The following is a 15898-nucleotide window of genomic DNA, read 5'->3' on the forward strand; positions in this document are numbered from 1 at the left end:
CATGCCCTTTTGTTATTTGTTTTCTGGTCATTTTGTGGACTTCTCTTCCTTCTTTCATTTCTTCCTGTCTTCCTTTATTGAAGAGAATTTTCTCTGTTTATATGTGTACAGATTTTTCTTAATGCCTGGTTTATGGCAGTTACACATTTGTGCATCTGTAACCGTCCTCTCTTTAAGTTTGCATATACTTCCAGCACTATAATTTAAATTTATAATGACGTTTGGATACATTCATCATGATTCAGGTACCCCTGAATTGCTACAACAAATGTGCCATTTTTCTCCTTTTCCATCAGTTTTTACTTGTGTCTTATCAGCTAAAGTCCAGGAAGAGATTGAACGTGTGATTGGCAGAAACCGGAGCCCCTGCATGCAGGACAAGAGCCACATGCCCTACACAGATGCCGTGGTGCACGAGGTCCAGAGATACATTGACCTTCTCCCCACCAGCCTGCCCCATGCAGTGACCTGTGACATTAAATTCAGAAACTATCTCATTCCCAAGGTAAGTTTGTTTCTCCTACACTGCAACTCCTTGTTTTTGAAGTCCCCAAATTCACAGTATCATTGTTAACCTCTACCATCACTAGGTGAGAGAAGTGCATAACTCATATGTATGGCAGTTTAACTGGACTTTCTCTTGTTTCCAGTTTGGGGCTACAAAGGTTTGTAACAGTCCTACTGTCTGGCAGTGTGTGTTCTCCAGATTTATTTATTTTTTTTTTGTTTTTTTTTTTGTTTGTTTGTTTGTTTGTTTTTATTTTTTCTTTTTTTAATTTTATTTTTCCATAAGTTATTGGGGTACAGGTGGCATTTGGTTACATAAGTAAGTTCCTTAGTGGATATTTGTGAGAACCTGGCACACCCACCACCTGAGCAGTGTACACTGCACCATACTTGTTGCATTTTATCCCTTGTCCCCTCACACTCTTCCCCCCAAGTCCCCGAAGTCCTTTGTGTCATTCTTATGCCTTTGCATGAGGCCATTTCAACCTCTTCTTTTTCTTTTTTTTTCTTTTCTCTTTTTATGTTTGTTTGTTTTTTTCTTTATTATTATTATTATTATTATTATTATTATACTTTAGGCTCTATGGTACATGTGCGCAATGTGCAGGAAAGTTACATATGTATACATGTGCCATGCTGGTGCGCTGCACCCACCAACTCGTCATCTAGCATTAGGTATATCTCCCAATGTTATCCCTCCCCCCTCCCCCCACCCCACAACAGTCCCCGAAGTGTGATGTTCCCCTTACTGTGTCCATGTGTTCTCATTGTTCAATTCCCATCTATGAGTGAGAATATGCGGTGTTTGGTTTTTTGTTCTTGCGAGAGTTTACTGAGAATGATGATTTCCAATTTCATCCATGTCCCTACAAAGGACATGAACTCATCATTTTTTATGGCTGCATAGTATTCCATGGTGTATATGTGCCACATTTTCTTAATCCAGTCTATCATTGATGGACATTTGGGTTGGTTCCAAGTCTTTGCTATTGTGAATAATGCTGCAATAAACATACATGTGCATGTGTCTTTATAGCAGCATGATTTATAGTCCTGTGGGTATATACCCAGTAATGGGATGGCTGGGTCAAATGGAATTTCTAGTTCTAGATCCCTGAGGAATCGCCACACTGACTTCCACAAGGGTTGAACTAGTTTACAGTCCCACCAACAGTGTAAAAGTGTTCCTATTTCTCCACATCCTCTCCAGCACCTGTTGTTTCCTGACTTTATAATGATTGCCATTCTAACTGGTGTGAGATGGTATCTCATTGTGGTTTTGATTTGCATTTCTCTGATGGCCAGTGATGGTGAGCATTTTCTCATGTGTTTTTTGGCTGCATAAATGTCTTCTTTTGAGAAGTGTCTGTTCATGTCCTTCGCCCACTTTTTGATGGGGTTGTTTGTTTTTTTCTTGTAAATTTGTTGGAGTTCATTGTAGATTCTGCATATTAGTCCTTTGTCAGATGAGTAGGTTGCGAAAATATTCTCCCATTTTGTAGGTTGCCTGTTCACTCTGATGGTAGTTTCCTTTGCTGTGCAGAAGCTCTTTAGTTTAATTAGATCCCATTTGTCAATTTTGGCTTTTGTTGCCATTGCTTTTGGTGTATTAGACATGAAGTCCTTGCCCATGCCTATGTCCTGAATGGTAATGCCTAGGTTTTCTTCTAGGGTTTTTATGGTTTTAGGTCTAACATTTAAGTCTTTAATCCATCTTGAATTGATTTTTGTATAAGGTGTAAGGAAGGGATCCAGTTTCAGCTTTCTACATATGGCTAGCCAGTTTTCCCAGCACCATTTATTAAATAGGGAATCCTTTCCCCATTTCTTGTTTTTGTCAGGTTTGTCAAAGATCAGATACTTGTAGATATGTGGCATTATTTCTGACGGCTCTGTTCTGTTCCATTGATCTATATCTCTGTTTTGGTACCAGTACCATGCTGTTTTGGTTACTGTAGCCTTGTAGTATAGTTTGAAGTCAGGTAGTGTGATGCCTCCAGCTTTGTTCTTTTGGCTTAGGATTGACTTGGCGATGCGGGCTCTTTTTTGGTTCCATATGAACTTTAAAGTAGTTTTTTCCAATTCTGTGAAGAAAGTCATTGGTAACTTGATGGGATGGCATTGAATCTGTAAATTACCTTGGGAAGGATGGCCATTTTCATGATATTGATTCTTCCTACCCATGAGCATGGAATGTTCTTCCATTTCTTTGTATCCTCTTTTATTTCCTTGAGCAGTGGTTTGTAGTTCTCCTTGAAGAGGTCCTTCACATCCCTAGTAAGTTGTATTCTTAGGTATTTTATTCTCTTTGAAGCAATTGTGAATGGGAGTTCACTCATGATTTGGCTCTCTGTTTGTCTGTTATTGATGTATAAGAATGCTTGTGATTTTTGCACATTGATTTTGTATCCTGAGACTTTGCTGAAGTTGCTTATTAGCTTAAGGAGATTTTGGGCTGAGACAATGGGGTTTTCTAGATATACTATCATGTCATCTGCAAACAGGGACAATTTGACTTCCTCTTTTCCTAATTGAATACCATTGATTTCCTTCTCCTGCCTAATTGCCCTGGCCAGAACTTCCAACACTATGTTGAATAGGAGTGGTGAGAGAGGGCATCCCTGTCTTGTGCCAGTTTTCAAAGGGAATGCTTCCAGTTTTTGCCCATTCAGTATGATATTGGCTGTGGGTTTCTCATAGCTAGCTCTTATTATTTTGAGACACGTCCCATCAATACCTAATTTACTGAGAGTTTTTAGCATGAAGGGTTTTTGAATTTTGTCAAAAGCCTTTTCTGCATCTATTGAGATAATCATGTGGTTTTTGTCTTTGGTTCTGTTTATATGCTGGATTACATTTATTGATTTGCATATATTGAACCAGCCTTGCATCCCAGGGATGAAGCCCACTTGATCATGGTGGATAAGCTTTTTGATGTGCTGCTGGATTCTGTTTGCCAGTATCTTATTGAGGATTTTTGCATCAATGTTCATCAAGGATATTGGTCTAAAATTCTCTTTTTTTGTTGTGTCTCTGCCAGGCTTTGGTATCAGGATGATGCTGGCCTCATAAAATGAGTTAGGGAGGATTCCCTCTTTTTCTATTGATTGGAATAGTTTCAGAAGGAATGGTACCAGCTCCTCCTTGTACCTCTGGTAGAATTCGGCTGTGAACCCATCTGGTCCTGGACTTTTTTTGGTTGGTAAGCTATTGATTATTGCCACAATTTCAGCTCCTGTTATTGGTCTATTCAGAGATTCAACTTCTTCCTGGTTTAGTCTTGGGAGGCTGTATGTGTTGAGGAATAATCCATTTCTTCTAGACTTACTAGTTTATTTGCGTAGAGGTGTTTGTAATATTCTCTGATGGTAGTTTGTATTTCTGTAGGATCAGTGGTGATATCCCCTTTATCATTTTTTATTGCATCTATTTGATTCTTCTCTCTTTTTTTCTTTATTAATCTTGCTAGCGGTCTATCAATTTTGTTGATCCTTTCAAAAAACCAGCTCCTGGATTCATTTATTTTTTGAAGGGTTTTTTGTGTCTCTATTTCCTTCAGTTCTGCTCTGATTTTAGTTATTTCTTGCCTTCTGCTAGCTTTTGAATGTGTTTGCTCTTGCTTTTCTAGTTCTTTTAATTGTGACGTTAGGCTGTCAATTTTGGATCTTTCCTGCTTTCTCTTGTGGGCATTTAGTGCTATAAATTTCCCTCTACACACTGCTTTGAATGCATCCCAGAGTTTCTGGTATGTTGTGTCTTGGTTCTCGTTGGTTTCAAAGAACATCTTTATTTCTGCCTTCATTTCGTTATGTACCCAGTAGTCATTCAGGAGCAGGTTGTTCAGTTTCCATGTAGTTGAGTGGTTTTGAGTGAGATTCTTAATCCTGAGTTCTAGCTTGATTGCACTGTGATCTGAGAGATAGTTTGTTATAATTTCTGTTCTTTTACGTTTATTGAGGAGAGCTTTACTTCCAAGTATATGGCCAATTTTGGAATAGGTGTGGTGTGGTGCTGAAAAAAATGTATATTCTGTTGATTTGGGGTGGAGAGTTCTGTAGATGTCTATTAGGTCCACTTGGTGCAGAGCTGAGTTCAATTCCTGGGTATCCTTGTTGACTTTCTGTCTCGTTGATCTGTCTAATGTTGACAGTGGGGTGTTAAAGTCTCCCATTATTAATGTGTGGGAGTCTAAGTCTCTTTGTAGGTCACTCAGGACTTGCTTTATGAATCTGGGTGCTCCTGTATTGGGTGCATATATATTTAGGATAGTTAGCTCTTCTTGTTGAATTAATCCCTTTACCATTATGTAATGGCCTTCTTTGTCTCTTTTGATCTTTGTTGGTTTAAAGTCTGTTTTATCAGAGACTAGGATTGCAACCCCTGCCTTTTTTTGTTTTCCATTTGCTTGGTAGATCTTCCTCCATCCTTTTATTCTGAGCCTATTTGTGTCTCTGCACATGAGATGGGTTTCCTGAATACTGCACACTGATGGGTCTTGAGTCTTTATCCAATTTGCCAGTCTGTGTCTTTTAATTGGAGCATTTAGTCCATTTACATTTAAAGTTAATATTGTTATGTGTGAATCTGATCCTGTCATTATGATGTTAGCTGGTTATTTTGCTCATTAGTTGATGCAGTCTCTTCCTAGTCTCGATGGTCTTTACATTTCAGTATGATTTTGCAGTGGCTGGTACAGGTTGTGCCTTTCCATGTTTAGCGCTTCCTTCAGGAGCTCTTTTAGGGCAGACCTGGTGGTGACAAAATCTGTCAGCATTTGCTTGTCTGTAAAGTATTTTATTTCTCCTTCACTTATGAAGCTTAGTTTGGCAGGATATGAAATTCTGGGTTGAAAATTCTTTTCTTTAAGAATGTTGAATATTGTCCCCCACTCTCTTCTGGCTTGTAGGGTTTCTGCCGAGAGATCTGCTGTTAGTCTGATGGGCTTCCCTTTGATGGTAACCCGACCTTTCTCTCTGGCTGCCCTTAACATTTTTTCCTTCATTTCAACTTTGGTGAATCTGACAATTATGTGTCTTGGAGTTGCTCTTCTCGAGGGGTATCTTTGTGGCATTCTCTGTATTTCCGGAATCTGAATGTTGGCCTGCCTTGCTAGATTGGGGAAGTTCTCCTGGATAATATCCTGCAGAGTGTTTTCCAACTTGGTTCCATTCTCCCCGTCACTTTCAGGTACACCAATCATACGTAGATTTGGTCTTTTCACATAGTCCCACATTTCTTGGAGGCTTTGCTCGTTTCTTTTTATTCTTTTTTCTCTAAACTTCCCTTCTCGCTTCATTTCATTCATTTCATCTTCCAGGGCTGATACCCTTTCTTCCATTTGATTGCATCAGCTCCTGAGGCTTCTGCATTCTTCACGTACATCTCGAGCCTTGGTTTTCAGCTCCATCAGCTCCTTTAAGCACTTCTCTGTATTGGTTATTCTAGTTATACATTCTTCTAAATTTTTTTCAAAGTTTTCAACTTCTTTGCCTTTGGTTTGAATATCCTCCCGTAGCTCGGAGTAATTTGATCGTCTGAAGCCTTCTTCTCTCAGCTGTCAAAGTCATTCTCCGTCCAGCTTTGTTCCGTTGCTGGTGAGGAACTGCATTCCTTTGGAGGAGGAGAGGTACTCTGCTTTTTAGAGTTTCCAGTTTTTCTGCTCTGTTTTTCCCCCATCTTTGTGGTTTTATCTACTTTTGGTCTTTGATGATGGTGATGTACAGATGGGTTTTTGGTGTGGATGTCCTTTCTGTTAGTTTTCCTTCTAACAGACAGGACCCTCAGCTGCAGGTCTGTTGGAGTACCTGGCCGGCTGTGTGAGGTGTCAGTCTGCCCCTGCTGGGGGGTGCCTCCCAGTTAGGCTGCTTGAGGGTCAGGGGTCAGGGACCCACTTGCAGAGGAAGTCAGCCAGTTCTCAGATCTCCAGCTGCGTGCTGGGAGAACCACTGCTCTCCTCAAAGCTGTCAGACAGGGACATTTAAGTCTGCAGAGGTTACTGCTGTCTTTTTGTTTGTCTGTGCCCTGCCCCCAGAGGTGGAGCCTACAGAGGCAGGCAGGCCTCCTTGAGCTGTGGTGGGCTCCACCCAGTTCAAGCTTCCTGGCTGCTTTGTTTACCTAAGCGAGCCTGGGCAATGGCGGGCGCCCCTCGCCCAGCCTCGCTGCCGACTTGCTGTTTGATCTCAGACTGCTGTGCTAGCAATCAGCGAGACTCTGTGGGCGTAGGACCCTCTGAGCCAGGTGCGGGCTATAATCTCCTGGGTCACCATTTCCTAAGCCCGTCGGAAAAGCCCAGTATTCGGGTGGGAGTGGCCTGATTTTCTAGGTGCCGTCTGTCATCCCTGGAAAGGGAACTCCCTGACCCCTTGTGCTTCCCGAGTGAGGCAATGCCTCGCCCCTGCTTCGGCTGGCACACGGTGCACTCACCCACTGACCTGCGCCCACTGTCTGGCACTCCCTAGTGAGATGAACACGGTACCTCAGATGGAAATGCAGAAATCACCCATCTTCTGAGTCACTCGGTCTAGGAGCTGTAGACCGTAGCTGTTCCTATTCGGCCATCTTGGCTCCTCCCCCTCCAGATTTATTATCTTTCTTCAAGATTGGTTTGGCTACTCTTAGGTGCTTATATTTCCAAATAAATTTTAAAGGTATTAGTTTGTAAATTTCCCAAAACCTTGGGCTGGAATTTCTGTCAGGGTGACACTAAATTTATAGGCTAATTTGGAAAGAACTGAATCTTGACACGTTGAGTCTTTCCATTGCTGAATATAATTATGCTTCCAATTTGTTTGGGGTTTCTTTTATTTAACCAGGAATGTTTTGATTTTGTTGTCATGGTTTTCAAGTCTTTGGTTTTCCCTAGATTATTAACATTTTTGTTGTGGAACATAATTAGTTTTTATCATTCTGATGATGTTAATCTGTCAACTTTGCTAAATTTACTAATCAATATTCATAATTTATTTCTGGATTCATTGTAATTTCTGTGTACATTATACTGTATCTGAGTTAATATTGTTTTATTTCTTATTTTCCATTTCTCATGGGCTTAATGTCTCTTTATTGCATTCATTACTGCATTAGCTAGAATTTCTAGGAGAGCATTGAATAGAATTGGTTACAGTGGGGATCCTTGTTTCTCATTTCTAATCTGCAGGAAGCAGTGGAAGTTTTCCATTTCAATATTGAGAATGATGCTTGAAGTAGATTTTGGTAGATTTTCTTTATCAGATTAGAGAAGTTTGCTGTCATATATATATATATATATGTCATAATTGTGTGTAAAATCTTATCAAATCAATACTCTGCATCTATTTATATAATTGTGTGTTAGTCCATTTCCATTGCTATAAAGGAATATCTTTGGCTGGGTAATTTATAAATAAAAGAGTTTTATTTTGGCTCATGGCTCTGCAGGCTGTGCAAGAGGCATAATGGGGGCAGGCATCTACTCCTAGTGAGGACTTCAGGTAACTTCCAATCATGGGAGAAGGGGAAGGGGAAGCAAGAATTCACATGGCAAGAGAGGGCGTAAGAGAAAAAGGAGTAGAAGTGACTTTAAACAACCAGCTTGTGTGTGAACTAACAGAATATGAACTCACTTATTCTCACGGGAAGAGCTTTAAGCCACTCATGAAGAATTCACCCCCATGTCCTAAATACTTCTCACCAGACCCCACATCCAACATTGAGAATCACATTTCAACATGAGATTTGGAGGGGACAAATATCCACACAACATCAGATTATATATATTGGGCTTACATTTCTCACTAAATAGATATAAGTATGCACATAGAGATGAACTGGCCTTCTTCATATTGTTTAGGACTTCAGTGTTTACATTCACAAGAGATTTGGTTTATTATTTTCTTTCTCAGAATTTTCAAGATTTTTGATATTAAGATTATGCCAGCCTTATAAAACCAGGCAAGAAGTGTTTCCTAATGTGAGTCTGTTTTTATTGCCATTCCCTCTCCCCACTTTTCTTCTTGTGATCACTTTGTTGTATCTTTGAAATGCCTGATAACTTTTGGTTAAATACCAGATGGTATATATAAGAAATTGCAGAATTGCAGAGGAGGTTTATATTCTTCAAAGAAAGATTCATTCCTCTCCCATCGGCGGTGATAATGACATGACACCTGTTGTCCTGATTCAGAATTGGACATAATGTGAACCCAGTTGAAAATTGAGTCTCAGTGTTAGCTTAGCTCTCTGAGGTTCTCCTACCTTTGGAAGCTTGAAACCAATTTTTGTCTTGGCAGCTTTGCAGTGCCTTCTATCACATGGTTTCTGTATTAATCCAGACACTCCAGTTGCCATCTCAAACCTACTCTTTTCCAATCAAAACCAATACATATTTTTAGTAAAATAAAAAATAATATAACTGAAAGTTGTATTTTCGAGGGGAAAAAGCAACAAGACTTGGTAAGGTTGCAATTACTAATGTCATCTTTTGAAGAAGACAGAATTGATAATTCACTTAGAGATTATGGGGCTTACTCTAGTGGTCACTGATTTAGTACAAGAGAAAAGACTTCAATGCACTCTGTTTTCACAAACACAGGAGATAACCAGGAGACATTCATTTCTCAAAATTAGGGTCTGAGGGTAATGGTAATGAGACTTACTTCTTCTCCTGTAACTAACTAAATGAGAAATATACTGAAGAATCAGGCAGGAGTTGCCAGTCTCCCCAGTTCACTGCATCAGCTTTGGTGACCTCCTGGAGGTGAATGCTGCATCTGATGAGTTTCTTCATTCACCCCCATGCAGGGCAGCTCATGCTGTGCCTGATGTCTTTTAAGCCCTGAGAAGCCAGAGCCCAAGGGGATAACCCATTGAATCCCTTCTTCATGGAATAGCCCAGTACAGAAAAAAGCAGCACTGTGTGGCCAATTCTACCCTCTTTACAAATCAGATACATGTGTTCTTCTGCTACAGGCTGGATCCACTTATCTAGCTGGAGATAATAGTCTGAGACAGGAGTTCACAAACTGTTTCTGTAATGGGCCAGATAGTAAATATTTTAGACTTTTCAGGCCATGTGGTTTCTGTCGCAATTCTTGACATCTGCTATTGTAGCATGAAAGCAGTCATAAACAACCTGCAAATGAATGAGTATTGATATGTTCCAATTTTTATAGAAACAAATGTAAATTTCCTATAAAATGTTTGTTTCAAAAATATTGTTTCAAAAATATTGTTTCTTATTTGCATTTGTTCAATGTAAATACTTTTAGCTCACATGCTATAAAAAAACAGGTGGCAGGATGGACTTGTGCAGGGAGTATTTTTTATTGATGCCTAATATAAGACATCCCTGTCCAGTAGAATTTTCTGCAAAGATGTGCGATTGATTTGTGCTTTTATGTCATATTTAAGGAATATTTGTCAGCACGAGATTCCAAAGACTGGCTTTCAACTTTTCCAGAATTTTTTTGTTTTAGCTCTTATATCTAGATCAATGACATATTTCAAATTAATTTTTATTTCATAATATGAAGTAATAGTGGTCATGCTTCAATGTCTATAAATTTCTACTTATTCAAGTAACATTTGTTGAAATAAATCTGCTTTGGTATCTTAATAACATTTTAATATAGTACTTGTTTATAAATATTCAAGGGAATATTTTTAAAAAACAAAATTATAGACTATTTATATGAAAATTTAGGGGGTAGAATTTTTCCTAACATTTTTTATTATAAAAATTTTTAAAATAAATAATATTACACACACATATGTATATGTACATATGGCAGTGTGTATATATATCTACTTTGATATCTGTCCATCCATTTACACCTCAATACTTCAGTATGTACAGCACAATAACAATGGTTTTCTCCTACATAATAATAATAGCATTCATACTGTGGAGTTTTTAATACAATAAATTATTTACTATACAGATTTTATTTAAAATTTCCCAACTTTAAAAGAATATTTTAATCACTTTTTTTCTTGCAATTCACTCTCCAGTCAAGAAATAAGCACATAGTTTCAGTATCCTGTTATTTTCATCTCCTGTAATCAAGAAGAGTCCCTTTTCCGCTGTTTCCTTTCAGTATGTTGATCTCTGTAAAGAGTTGAGCCATTAGTCACTTAAATTTTCCTGGGGCTCATTTTGTATAATTGTTTTCTAAATATTATATTCCAGTTATGACTTTGGCAAGAAAACAACATAGTATTTTGTATATTCCGCTGAATCACAGTGGTGAGGCGGGACATATAATGTCACATATGCCATTATTGGTTATGCTAAGATCCTCACCTAATAAGTTGGAATCTGCCAGATCTTTCCATTGAAGGGGTTCTGCTTTTTATGCGTGAATGATAAAAATCTATGGCATGGTACTTTAAGACAGAACACCCTACTTCCAAAGTCACACATCCAATAGTTTTATCTTTCATTAATGATCCTCACTTGACCTGATGATCTTGACCTGAATGGTTACAAATAGGTGATTTTTCTAATTTCATCATTCCTTCTGTATTTTTAAGCTAGGATTAATCTGTAATGAATATCTCTCCCATATCTTTAAATGAAGACAAACAAACTGCATGGCAATGACAAGAACTCAATAGTTTTATCCTTGCCACTACACTTGTTACCATCCCAGAAGATGTCATTTGAAATTCAATCATATGTTTATTCACAAATGCCCTGTGAACAGATACTGTGGCCATTTCCTGTGTCAACAGAGACTTCAACTTTTAGTCATAATCTACACATAAGGTTGGTGAAAACTGAAGTGATGGAATAGAGCAGCAAGTGTGGACAGCCACTAGTGTCCAAGCTTGATGAAAAGGAGGACAGATTCAGAATGTTGCACCCAAGTATCCAAGTACTCAGGACTTCAAATGTGATTGCAGGGCACTTTAGCAAGATTATTGTCATGGGCCTTAAGTTCATGACTCTTATTACTTGGTCTATCCATCTGGAAATGGTACTGCTCTTCTTTGGAATGGGATTTCCTCATCTGCACATCAAAAGACTTAACTACGTGATTACCACTGTTTCTTCAATCTTCATGACTTCTTTACAGCTCAGTTCATCTATGTCTCTTCTTTCTAGGGCACAACCATATTAATTTCCCTGACTTCTGTGCTACATGACAACAAAGAATTTCCCAACCCAGAGATGTTTGACCCTCGTCACTTTCTGGATGAAGGTGGCAATTTTAAGAAAAGTAACTACTTCATGCCTTTCTCAGCAGGTAATATAAATTTATTTCCATTTGTATTTCAGGGTACAAGATAACTTTTTTGATCAGTTGGAACTTACATGTGCCTCCTCTGCAGTGGTACAATTACTCTTTGTAAACGATCAAGAGCACTGTTCTGAATGCCTGTGTGCTCCCTGCTCATGATACATCCTAATTATTGGGCCAGATTAGTGGGTTTTGGAGAGTTAATCCAGTTCTTCCAAATTGAGAAAGCTGAAGTATAGGTTGGTTGAATTCTGCCTCTAGATACACCACCGAGGTAGCCAAGAACTCCTCCTGGAAGATAAAACTAATTACATTTTCTTCACTAGCCATGAGGAAGTTATCTCACTCCAGAACTTCACTGAGTGTTTTCCACATGGTGTCCCTCACCCCCTAGGCTGGACTTGTAGGATAAAATTATCCTAAAACACAGAATACGGTCTTAAAAGGCTCACTTCTGAGTTTGGAAAGCAGAGTAAACAGATCATTGTAGTTCAGTAGGACTGAGGCTGTGATATGGAAAGAACAGGCTGTTGGGGATCGGGAGGTAGATGGAAAACCTGTCTGCTTCTTGTTCTTTTATACCCCAAAGTGAGGCATAAGTAACATTTTAATAGCAGTAAAGACATTTGAGCTACCTCAAAGGAGGCAGAGAGGATGAAAAGAAGAGAAGACAGGGCTATTAAAGGAGATAATAAGCCACGGGAGCAGGACATTGGCTCCAAATAAAGGATATTAGAACCTTTGCCAAATAACCATGGATGGGATGAGGGGGACATTGGGAATGTAGCAGGATACTCTTCAGTGATGCAGAGCACCATGCTGTTCCCCTAGTCGTGGCCATGTATCTTGGATGTTGGATATCCATACTTGAAATGTGTGTGCTGAACATCTGGTGATAGAATCTCCTTCCTTTATTCTATGACCTTTAATGTCTGCTTTATATCTGCTACTGTAGATACCAAGACAACAAGAAAAGAAACCTACCTTCAAGCATTCACATTTAGCACATGTATTAGTCCATTCTTACATTGCCTTAAAGAACTACTTGAGATTGGGTAATTTATGAAGAAAAGAGATTTAATTCACTCACAGATCCACAGGTTGTACAGGAAGCATGGCTGGGAGACCTCAAGAAACTTGCAATCATGGTGGGAGGCAAAGCGGAAGCAAGCACATCTTTCCATGGCATAGCAGGAGAGAGAGAGCAGTGAGGAAAGGCTACATACCTTTAAACAACCAGATCTCATGAGAACTCACTCACTATCATGAGAATAGAAAGGGGGAAATTATCCCCCATGATTCAATCACCTCTAACCAGGTATCTCCCCCAACATTGGGAATTACAATTTGACATGAGATTTGGGTAAGAACACAGAGCCCAACCATATCGCACACTAATAAATAAATAAATAAATCAGTAATTATTATTCCAGGTGACCCGTGCTGTCTGTTTCTTCTGCCATAACAAAGTATCCAAGACTAGGCAATTGATAAATAATGGAAATTTATTTCTCACAGTTCTGAAGGCTGGGAGTTCCAAGATCGAGGTGTCAGCAAGTTCAGTGTCTGATGTGGGCCTATTCCTTACAGATAATGACCCCTCTGTATCCTTATATGGCAGAAGTGCAAAAAAGGCAAAAGAGGAGAAATGGCTCCCTTGCATCTCTTGATGTTGTTATTTTAGCAAGGACAGAGCCCCCCTGACTTATTCACTTCCTAAAAGGAGCCATCTCTTTAGTAATGTTGCATTGGGATTATGTGTCAACATATGAATTTGGGAGAGGCATATTCAGACCATAGCACATTTTTCAATGGAAGTATAAATATAATGTTGAGGAAACCTAGAGAAAGCAACATTTTCTTGCTCAAGGAGATGAGAAAGAGGGTTAAAAAAGGAGATAAAATTTGACCTATGTCCTGACTGTGGTAATAGAAAAGTTCATCTTGGCCAAAAGGAGCAGCATGATATAAAATTTGAAACTTCATGGTGTGCTGGAGACTGATGATGAGTGGCTATGCCTAGAGTTGACAGTATCGGATTTGAAGAGTGTAAGGAGTGATGTGGATCATCAGACTGGAAACAGAATGTGAGGGTCCAGATCAATCCATTGGGACCTTATCCTATAGGAAATACAGGGAAGCCATTTAAAGTTTTAAAGTGAGAAGGTGACCTGTTTAGACATGTGCTCCTGAAAGTACCTAGGGGAAAAAAATCTTTGGCTGCATATTGAGCCAGAAATACAAAGGTAAATACAGTATGTTAGCCTCCTCTTCTAAGCCCTTCTCAGTTCAATCCACTGGACAAGAAATGTATGTTTCTAAAGAAAGATTGACGAAGACATTTAAAGTCTATAGAAAGATTTTAATAAAGTGCTTGGCATGCAGCTGGTACTCAACAAATATTTGTTGAATACAGGGTGCCTGTTAAGATCTGATATTAGGTGAAGAGTAAGTATGTCCATTCATTTTTCAGTTGCCTATCCATCCATCCATTCATCCATTTATCCATCCACTCATCCATCCATTCATTCATGCATGCACCCATCCACCCATCTATCTCCTCATCTCTCCTATGATTCACTGAACAGTTATTGCATATTCTGTTTGTGCCAGTTACAGAGACAGTGTTTGTCACTGTCACAGTTACGCATGAGGAGTAACTGCTCTCTGTGTTTGCTATTTTCAGGAAAACGGATTTGTGTGGGAGAAGCCCTGGCCCGCATGGAGCTGTTTTTATTCCTGACCTCCATTTTACAGAATTTTAACCTGAAATCTCTGGTTGACCCAAAGAACCTTGACACCACTCCAGTTGTCAATGGATTTGCCTCTGTGCCACCCTTCTACCAGCTGTGCTTCATTCCTGTCTGAAGAAGAGCAGATGGCCTGGCTGCTGCTGTGCTGTCCCTGCAGCTCTCTTTCTTCTGGGGCGTTATCCATCTTTCACTATCTGTAATGCCTTTTCTCACCTGTCATCTCACATTTTCCCTTCCCTGAAGATCTAGTGAACATTCGACCTCCATTACGGAGAGTTTCCTATGTTTCACTGTGCAAATATATCTGCTATTCTCCATACTCTGTAACAGTTGCATTGACTGTCACATAATGCTCATACTTATCTAATATTGAGTTATTAATATGTTATTATTAAATAGAGAAATATGATTTCTGTATTACAATTCAAAGGCATTTCTCTGCATGTTCTAAATAAAAAGCATTATTATTTGCTGAGTCAGTTTATTAGATCTTCCTTCTTTTATGCATAATGTAGGTCAGAAATTAAAGAAAATAGAGTGCCAGGAGGCCATGCTGGTTCTCAAAATGATAAGGACAGAAAGGACAAAGGGGAAGAGGGTAGGGAAGCTATTTTGGGTGAGTGTTAGAGTTACTTGAGGACTGGATTTGAAAGTGAGAAACTGTCCAGGGGCAGCTCTAACCTGTAGGGAAATATTCAGAGGATCAGCAAAAGGGAGGAATGGACATTAAATGTTAGAATTCTTATATCGACATTGGTGTTCCTTTTTTTTTTTTTTGAGACAAAATCTTGCTCTGTCACCACGATGGAGTGCAGTGGTGCGATCTCAGCTCTCTGTAACCTCTGCCTCCCAGGTTCAAGTGATTCTCCTGCCTCAGCCTCTTGAGTAGCTGGGATTATAGGTGTATGCCACCACACCTGGCTAATTTTTTGTATTTTTAGTACAGACAGGTTTTCACCATGTTAGCCAGGATGGTCTCAATCTCCTGACCTTGTGATCTGCCTGCCTCGGCCTCCCACAGTGCTGGGATTACAGGTGTGAGCCACTGCACCTGGCCTGGTGTTACTTTAAAGTGTCATTACTTTATCTCTAAATAAAGAATCAGATTACTTTTACTACTTCATGTTTCCAACTTATAATGATATAATGAAGTATAAATACATGCTTTCATATCACTGCTCACATGTTCTGTCATGCTTCTCTCTTCAAACATAAAATTTCTTTTTCATTTTTTTTTGTTTTTTTTGTTTCTTTTTTTGAGATGGAGTCTCACTTTTGTTGCCCAGGCTGGAGTACAATGGCATGATCTTGGCTCGCTGCAATCTGCACCTCCAGGGTTGAAATGATTCTCCTGCTTCAGTCTCCCAAGTAGCTGGGATTACAGGTGCCCACCCCCACACCAGGCTAATTTTTAGTAGA

At 39.3% G+C, this 15898-nt stretch overlaps 1 protein-coding gene across 2 annotated transcripts in view; it reads left to right on the forward strand.

The window, feature by feature from the left end:
• CYP2C9 (cytochrome P450 2C9) overlaps positions 1-15656 on the forward strand; it is a 77567-nt gene extending 61911 nt beyond the window's left edge. Inside the window, exons 7-9 of one of the 2 annotated variants that reach the window (XM_024253966.3) lie at positions 318-505; positions 11591-11732; positions 14413-15656. In XM_024253966.3, coding sequence (XP_024109734.3) covers positions 318-505; positions 11591-11732; positions 14413-14594 — 512 coding nt within the window. In that variant the 3' untranslated portion in view covers positions 14595-15656. The remainder of the gene's footprint in view (positions 1-317; positions 506-11590; positions 11733-14412) is intronic. The other variant, XM_024253967.3, reaches the window with a different exon arrangement.
• Positions 15657-15898: the final 242 nt, after the last annotated feature.

The sequence above is a fragment of the Pongo abelii genome, chromosome 8 (genome assembly GCF_028885655.2).
Source record: "Pongo abelii isolate AG06213 chromosome 8, NHGRI_mPonAbe1-v2.0_pri, whole genome shotgun sequence".
Lineage (NCBI taxonomy): Eukaryota > Metazoa > Chordata > Mammalia > Primates > Hominidae > Pongo > Pongo abelii.